The 9,248-nt window shown below is 33.5% G+C and overlaps 1 protein-coding gene across 2 annotated transcripts; it reads right to left on the reverse strand.

The window, feature by feature from the left end:
* Positions 1-315: 315 nt before the first annotated feature.
* LOC106769148 (F-box/kelch-repeat protein At1g55270) lies at positions 316-5,432 on the reverse strand. Of its 2 annotated transcripts, none has more exons than XM_014654641.2 (3): positions 5,137-5,432; positions 4,821-5,035; positions 316-1,892 (listed from the first exon to the last, which is right to left on the reverse strand). In XM_014654641.2, the coding sequence occupies exons 2-3, from the start codon at positions 4,881-4,883 to the stop codon at positions 642-644; spliced, it is 1,314 nt and encodes a 437-aa protein (XP_014510127.1). In that variant the 5' UTR covers positions 4,884-5,035; positions 5,137-5,432; the 3' UTR covers positions 316-641. The 2 variants fall into 2 exon arrangements, with proteins under 2 accessions (XP_014510127.1, XP_014510126.1); XM_014654640.2 differs by having other exon boundaries at positions 5,114-5,432.
* Positions 5,433-9,248: the final 3,816 nt, after the last annotated feature.

The raw sequence follows: 9,248 nt of genomic DNA on the forward strand, positions 1-9,248 counted from the left end.
AAGAATGAATATAATAAAAGGAAGAGTAGCAACAATTTCAAATTCTTCCAGTATGGATAACATTTAAAATTCTTTAATTAAGTAATCAAATTACAGGAATTAATTTTAGATATCAAACTCATTTGAAATTCTCTAAAGTAGACACAAACTACTTTCTACAGAAAATCTCCATCAAACATACTATATATGCTGTGCTTTTATTCTTCTTTATGGCCACCAAACATGCAAAAGACTAGTTACATTGACATCTTTCTATTCACTTTCACAAATTTGCAGCATAAAAATAAATTTTGCTCAAAGTTCAATCAATAAGAGTTTGGCAGAAACGAAGCAAGTGATGTTGAAAGCATACAGTGAAATAAGTTTTGGCAGAAGATGGAATCTGATATGCTATTCTCCCTGCTTACTAAAATAAATGAAGTTGAGCAGAGATTCAAATGGTTTTTTTGATGTTTTGTAATGAATCATATACAGCCCAAAAACATGTCTTACAACCTAATATATATTGTAAAGAAAGGAAATGGGAAATGGGAAATGGCACAGGCTGAGAGTGAAACAACATTTACAATATCTTCTCACTATTGATTCATGATTGTAAAGCAATGAGCTCATTCTATAGCCACCAAAATCAACAATTCAACTCAGGCTTGAAGAACCTGACAATGAACAATGTGACTCTTCAAACTACCACGCCCTGCTATAGTAGACCATAAATTTCTAACTAAAGATCTCACATGACCTTTTCCAGCAATGTTTTCCCAAAGCTGAGGATTGTTTTCCACGCCTCCGTTTCGACTTGAAACATCAACAAGACTAATGCTCATGTTGTTTCGTATAATGCAGAGCTTTCCATTCAGAGGAACAAGAGCAGCAGCATCAAGAGCTCGAGAACTACCCAGATGGAGCCTGCTATCCATGAACTTCTTCCATGAATCAGTTGCTCTGTCATAAACTTTCAGCTTGCACCCATCCTGGCAATCAAGTGCATACAGTTGTCCATTCAGGGATATGCTAGGATTACGCCAACCGTCCACCATCCCATTACTCACTGGGCTCCAGGTATCAGTTTCCTGTGCATACGATTCGCATACGACGTTGCGGTTTGATCCAAGTCCCTTCAAAAACCATGTGCCGTTATGAACAACGCCGATAAAGGGCACCATTGCTGTGGTCATCTCTGAGATAAAGCTCCATCTGTTCCTGTTGGGGTCGTAAACTTCAGCAGATCGAAGAGTTCTTTGGATTCCTTCACATTCCCCACCAGCAACATAGAGACAGTTATTTATTACACAAGAACCAAACAAATGGCGTTTTCGCAGCATATCTGGCGCTCTGTGCCATTTATTAGTACGAGCATTGTAGAAAATAACACGTCTCATAGATCCTTTCAGAGGATCTTTTCCACCAAATAAGTACAGGTGACAACCACTGAGGACTGCACAGCCAAATCCCAATGCTTCAGAATATTCCCCAGGAACAGGTGGAAGGGACTGCCATAGCTGGTAGATGGGATCGAAAGCATGCAATGAAATTCTTTTATCGCGATCTCTTTTGATGACATAAACCCATTCTTCTGCCATTCCAAGACTTCTCCTGAGTGAATAAAAGAAATTTCCAGACAGGAGACGATGCCATCTCTTGCAAACTGAACGCAGTTTACCATGCTCAACCCGAGGTACTCGAATCAAACATGCAATAGCAAGATCATCAGGAAGACCAGGAAGAAGAGGAGGCTGAACTCTTGTCCTCTCTCTTCGTGAGTTTTTGCTCCTATGAGCATTTGGGTTTATGTCAGGTTGGATGCATAATTTCGACCCAGGAACAAATTTTCTTGCCCCAGCAACTGTTTTCAAGCCTGAATCTACTTTACAGTAGCAAGAAACAGAGTCAACCTGTGAAATTCTCCCTGTTAGTATGTTGAAAATATGAAAAAGATTCCACTAAAAATATGTATATGCCTAATGTCAAAGAGAATATTCGCAAGAACACAGCAAGCTTTACATATTTTCTTCATCCCCTAGTTCAAGGTTCCATAGAACTGAACCGTTCTTGTACAGTTTTCTTCAGCAAAAACATAAGTTCCAGACCACTAACTTGCAATCTGTTGACTTGTCAAACATTAAATTATTATTTATTTATCAAGCTAGAAATTTTATTTTCCTAGAAAGGTCGGATTAAGTATTAAAAATATTATATATGAATGCAGCCAAGGAATTTTCAATGCTGTAAATGGGATGGTGAGATGGAAACCAGTAAGCATTCCATCACATGCATCATACAACCATAAGACCAAGCATGGTTACATTAGTTTTGTTAATGATTGATATAGGATTAAAAAAAAGGATCAGCTATGTATACATGTACTGGAATTTGACTTCACAAACTCAGATTTGTGAAGACAAAACAGTTTGAGTTCATAATCATGATTTTAGAGGACAATAAGTTGTAACACTACATACAAACAGGTACACCCAATCACCATTTACATGATGACTTCTCAGAGTAAAGAACGATACAAATCCCATGAGTGCTGCAATGAATGTGACGAGGGGCAGGCTTGTCCAAGAATCAAAGGAATATCAGAAAAAAGGCAGGCGCAAGGGAGGAAAACTACACACCTTAGCAACATATATTTTGCATCTGTAAGCAAGATCTCCTATTGAGATCAGAAAGATAGGAAGGCACTGTAGTCAACAATGATATTTCTAAAATGGCACAAATATAGTACCTAGTTGCAGATGTATGCATACCCCTTAAATATGGTTTGGAAGATATCACTTTTGTAAAGACATGGAAAGCTGAGTTCCATTACATTCTACCAAATCACAACGTTATTGAAATAAAAAAGCTCTCTCTATGTTAATTTCAGACTAATCCTCTCAACCCACATGCTCTCCTTTGTTCACTGATTCTTTTTGGAGGAATGGTCTGTTCTCTGATTGCAACTACTTACAAGAAACAAAAAATCAGATCCTTGTTTGCACATTGACAGTCCAGGACACACCATAGGGTCAACGGACCTTAGGTCTTCGGACAAATACTGTCATTCCTTAGGTCCAATAAACAAATGTCATAACACTTCAGCTTCTACTAAACTAAAATGTTTCAGTTCAAACCCTCAGGTCCAACAATCCTAAAATTTTAAAAAACAAATAATAAAGGATAGATGCACAATACATTGGAATTGAAATACATGCAATTAATGCTCAATTATCGTGCAAAAAGAAAACAAGATCAAATAAATCACTTGATATCTGTTTTTGAAGCTCAAATAAAGGTGTTACATGTACCATTATGATCCACATATAGAATACAAATAAGAGAATATGTCAAGAGAAAACAGGGAGCATCAGGATATGACCAGAGAGATATATAACACGTGTTTGAATGTGAAAATAAAGAAACAATCCTTAGTTAAAAAAATGAAATCATTGAACACTTCAAGTAACTGTAACCTGCACTTGTTACACCTACATATCAAGTAAGTTATACTTCCAGAATGAGTGAGGGTACTGACAAGCAATAATTTTCAAGGATCATAAAAGGATGTGGCAAAGTGAAATAATTGATTAAACAGGATTGAGGAAGATACTGCCCTCAGCTGAATTTTTTAATTGAAAAACAGAAAAGGGAATACCACGACCAGTGCTTTAATTTAGATACAGAGAAAGTACTAACACTGATTAATTTTACAAGGAAGAGATGAGAGAACCAAAATAAAATGGAAATATAAAACAGTTCAGAAAACTAAAGAGGAGAGAAAAGGTAGATAAGCAGAACTATATACAAGATTTGTGATAACTGATAATTTTCAAAAGTAGAGAATGACAAGGACCCCCGATTGTGATATTGATCAGAAGAAGAACTTTAAAGAATAATATGATAAGGAAAAAGGCTGAGTTATAAAACATGAATTTAATTTGTTCGCTGCATGAAACCTGATAGTGTTTAATGGATAATCAAGAGGAACAAAGAAAAAGAGAAAATGAAAATATTTATTCTACCCCAATAAAAAAGGGAATGTGTCCTAAATTCTCATGTTGGTTCCTCGTTCCAACATATGTTTAAGCTTCAAACCGAATACACCTGAGAAGGCATACAAAGAAAATCCTCCTTGTTACTAATTTAGCACAATAAAAAAAATTGTAACAATTTCTGTCAAGGGCGTGGAGTAAGGAAGCTAACATTTCCCATTCATAAAAGCACTAGCTAAGAACAACTTGCAATTAGCAAGACCGAATAGCATCGACAAAAAGGTTTTGGGTTCATTCCTGCTGATAAACTAGTGATATTTGACCTTGGAATGGAACAACCCCATTTCCCCTCTAAACATTTAGCCTCGTGTACGTGAAAAGAAATGGTAGCATTCTCAGTCAAAGGTGCGGAAAATGGACGATGGAGGTTGGCAACTCTATAAATGTTAAGCTGCGTAGAACTTCTTTGTTCTAGTATATCATGCTAAGGTGGAATTAGAATCTAGGAAGCCAACACACAATGTATGTTGAGGTAGCAAGAGACTTGTAAAATCTAATTTTGACTTGGTCAGACACAAGAGCCCTAGAAATAACAGAGAGCTTTTTGACCAATTGACTGAAGTTACAGCTTACAATCACCTTAGGTCTTTGCCTCTCTTCTAAACACGATCAGAGAATGATAGAAAGTCCAGTTAACCAAAACCTCAAACACAAAGCGGGTAAATTGAACTTTTTATCAACACAAACACAAAAAAGCTGAAACTAAAAGAATGGAGAAAAAGTTATCCGATTCAAAACAACAGAACTAATTCGATAATAAAAAAGATAACAGTCAATAGGACTCACCAGCGGAGCTTGAACTCTAGAGACCCTTTGAGAATTCGTTGAGCTTTCAACTAACTGGTTCATCTCCGAAACCGAGACTTGCGTATGAATGGGTTTTTCAACGCAAATTAAGCATCTTGGTGCAGATCAACACAGCCCCTTTTGAACCTAACCTTCAATTCCCAGAACCCGATCCAGTGCGCAGAAGAGAGAAGGTCGTGCCTTTTCCTCAGGAACTGCAACAGAATGAAAAACAAAGAAATGGGTCATTTGAGTTTGGAAGAAAGAAGCAAGAATGACGATGTGACGAGCACCTTCTCTCACTCTCCTCTTTCACCTTTGGTTGAGAATGAGAAACCAGAGGCTTAGCTTCTCAGAAATTGTGTGCTTTTTCCTTTGTTGGGGATTTGGGAAAAATTAATGTTGTTTTTTTTGTTTATTTTAATGGTAAACTGAGTGAGTTGTGTGAATTTGTGGAATTTAATATAAATTGCATAACTGTCGTAAGAGGACACATCGCTTGTGACGATGGTCCTCTTTAATTAATGTGTTGCAGTTCATGGGTCAAACCAACCCAACTTTGAAGCCAAAGATGAGAGAGAAAGAGAGAGAGAGAGAGAGATGTTCTTTTTTTCGATTTGTTGATCGCAGAAATATCATCCTTTTATGGGACTCTGAAGATTGGTCATCACATGATTCCTTAGAACACCTTTTTTGTCTTTTTCTTTAACACATTTGGCCTTTTAACATTTTCTTTTCTTTAACTCTTCCTCTTTCGTCTTTGCATTCTGTGCTATTGCTATTACCGATGGTTGAGTTTTTGGAGGAAAAACATTTGAATTAATTCAAATTCACCACTTTAATTTTCAAAATAAAATTCAAAAAATAGTTTTCATGCCTTATCATTAATATCATTTTGTAATTTAATTGGAATATCTTTTTATAATGTTTATATTATTATTATTATTATTATTTTTGAATAATTTTATATCCATCACAAAATAAGAATAATATGTTACATCATTATTCAAATACATCGTTTCAAAATAACTGTGGCTTTTTGTTAGAAGAAATAGATTGAAACTTAATAATGCTTTAATTAAAACATTAATTGTTTTTCCATCCTGATATATCATATCATTAAATTCATCTTTTTTTTTACTCAAAATACATTTATAAATGTAATAAATATTATTTCAAAAGTATATTTGTAAAAGGTTATATATTTATTGGTGTTTTTAGTATGTGTTGAATAACTTTAAATGTAAAAAGGATGAAGTAGTTTACGAATGAAATTTAGAATAACTACTATAAAAGTTAATAAATTTATCGCATGTGATCATTTATGATTAGATAATAATGCAAGCCTGTTTTTTGTAATTAATGTAGTGCAATTATACTCTTAAAATTAATTATTTTCATTCAGTATGAATTTAGAAAAAAAATCAAACAAATTAACGAGAGAAAAATAGATTTCTCAATTTGGATTATCAAATTATTAACCTATATATTTTTAAAATTAAGACTAAAAATCTAACTAATACTGATTAATAATATATTGTTTCCGTTAAACTTAATACAAGGAATTTAATTGAGGGGAGATTTGATTTAAAATTTCTTTTCAAACATTTATTCAAATCATTCTAATTATCTATGCTTAATTTTATAAACTGGTAAAATAATTATAGTACAAATAAATTAGCATTTCAATTTGTGTATTTAATAATACTAACAAGTTAAGATGAGAAACTAAATTGATTCACAATCAAAACTGGATGAATGTGTTAATTTTTAAGAAACTAAGTTCATTATGTAAGAAAAAAAAAACTTTAATCAACAAAGATTATTTACAAAAAAGAAAAAAAGAAACAATAATAAATTAACAATCAAAACTTGAAAAAATAGAAAATCAATCTTATTTATTAAGGAACTCAGGATTTATATATATGGATTAAATATGTTTTTTTGTCTTTTAAGGGTCACATGATTTTGGTTTTTGTCCCTACTTAAAACTTTGATGGTTTTTAGTTTTCATAATTTTGAAACTCTTATTATTAATCCTTAAAATTGGATGTCGTTAACTTTTGTTTAATGGCGAGTCACTTTCCCTTTTTACTCTCTGCCACATTGCTTTTCTTTTTATCTAACCAATAAAAATCTGACACATTGAATCACAGGTGGGCATTGCCTATGAAACAATAAGATGGAATCACAAATACACAGAAGAAACAAACATGTTAAAGCAATAACATCTCTACTAAGCGAGCATCTAAAGAAAGGGAAAACCTACAACTCATTCATCTTAGCATCATATTGACGACCATCGAATATTGATCCTTTTGGTGCCTGTCCAGCCATAATTTCAAACTGCAAATAAAAATAGACATCAACTCATTTCACAAACCACAGATTAAAGTTTAGACACTAATCTTCCACAAATTTTAATTTTTTTCAACTTCAAATAAAAAAAAAATTAAATAATCTGATACAGTGGACTAAACAAACAACACGTACAAGAAAGTAGAGACCAATGATCCTCTTATTCCACACACGCACAAAACAAAAGTTAAACAACCAAATTAGTTATATTATTCTCAGTTACTTATGGAAGATGTAAGTTCTGAAGTATTTTTTTCAAAGAATTTTCACACCAAAATAATCCGATCGGAGCAAAAGAGGGACAATAATCTACACCATAAAAAAGAAATTTGAATAACAGCTAAGTAACGAAATCAAACCTTCGAGGACGATAAAAAAAGTTGGAATAACGAAACTATGAAGAAGATTGAGTCTGTGAGAGGGAATTGTGGAATTAGGTTTCCTAATATCGATGGGGAATGACGGTGGCTTGGAGACAAAGATGTATCAAAGATGACGCCAGGAGAGTGTCAAATTGGATTTGCTTTCTTATTTCAGTGGACTTCTATGATTTTGTTTTAGATTATTTTTATCGATTTTACTCCTGATGTGAGGGAGGATGTCACGGCTTGCAAGGATTTTGCGCGTTGAAGGTGGCATTGATGAAGGATGGCATCACTGTAGGGGACCTTGCGAGATGAAGGCGCGACGGCGGAGAGGCTTAGGCCATTTAGGGTTCGTCGCAACACTCGCGACTTGGGATTTCGCTTGGCCGTGGTTCTCAATTGGTCGGAGCGAACTCGGCGTGCGTCTTCCAGCACGGTGCGATTTGCGATTGGGGTTGCTCGCGTTTTCTGGATTTGTGATTTTGGGAATGCCATAGATGACTCGCGAGGAAGAAGAAAAGACTCTGTTGTTTGGATTTTTTGTAGGTGAAGAATGGAGATGCTTGTTTGATCTGCGGCTTGGGCTGTTGCACGATTGGGGTGATGGTGCACGAGAAGCGAAACCGCGGTTGCTTTGCTGGAGAAGATGAACGAAGTTCTTAAGCACAAGAGACAAGCTGGCATAAGACGTGGTCTCGCGGTTTGCCACATCAAACAAAAGTTAACGCCGTCCGATTTTAAGGACTAATAGAAAGAGTTTCAAAACTATAAGGACTAAAAACCATCAAAGTTTCAAGTAGGGACAAAAACCAAAATCGCGTGATACTAAAGGGACGAAAAATATATTTAACCTTATATATATATATATATATATATATATATATATATATATATATATATATATATATATATATATATATATGGTTTGCTAATTTACATAAGGGGGTATTTTAGTTGGTACATTTTAGCAAAGTGTACCAAATTTAGGTTACAAAAATGTCCCTGTTAAAAAAGAAAACCAACTTTAAATCAAGGGTATTTTAATAATTTTAAAATTTAATTTAAAATAAAAAAATAAAAGGTAGTTATTAAAAATTCTGATTGGTCCACGTGTACAAGAGAAGTTATTAGCTTTTATTTTATTTTTAATTCTAAAAAACAATTACCTTTTATTTTATTTTTTATTTTAAAAAACAATTACCTTTTAAAAAATATAATGGTTTAGGGTTTATAGAACCCATCTGAGTTTATAGAACCCGAAGGTAGTTATAAAACCCGTCTCGGTTTATAAAACCCGTCTGGGTTAAAAAAACAACTACCTAGGGTTTAGGGTTTATAAAATCCGTCTGGGGTTATAAAACCCGTATGGATTTATAAAACCCGTCTGGATTAAAAAAACAACTACCTTTTATTTTATTTTTTATTTTAAAAAATAACTAGCTTTTAAAAAATATATAATAAAAGTTAATAACTTATCTCGTACACGTGGACCAATCAGGATTTTATAATTACCTTTTATTTTTTTATTTTAAATTAAATTTTAAAATTATTAAAATACCGTTGAATTTAAAGTTGGTTTTCTTTTTTTAACAGGAACATTTTTGTAACCTAAAACTTGGTACATTTTAAAATGTACCAAATAAAAAACTTTTTTACGGAAATTAGCAAATATATATATATATATATATATATATATATATATATA

Source organism: Vigna radiata, chromosome 7 (assembly GCF_000741045.1).
Source record: "Vigna radiata var. radiata cultivar VC1973A chromosome 7, Vradiata_ver6, whole genome shotgun sequence".
Classification (NCBI taxonomy): domain Eukaryota; kingdom Viridiplantae; phylum Streptophyta; class Magnoliopsida; order Fabales; family Fabaceae; genus Vigna; species Vigna radiata.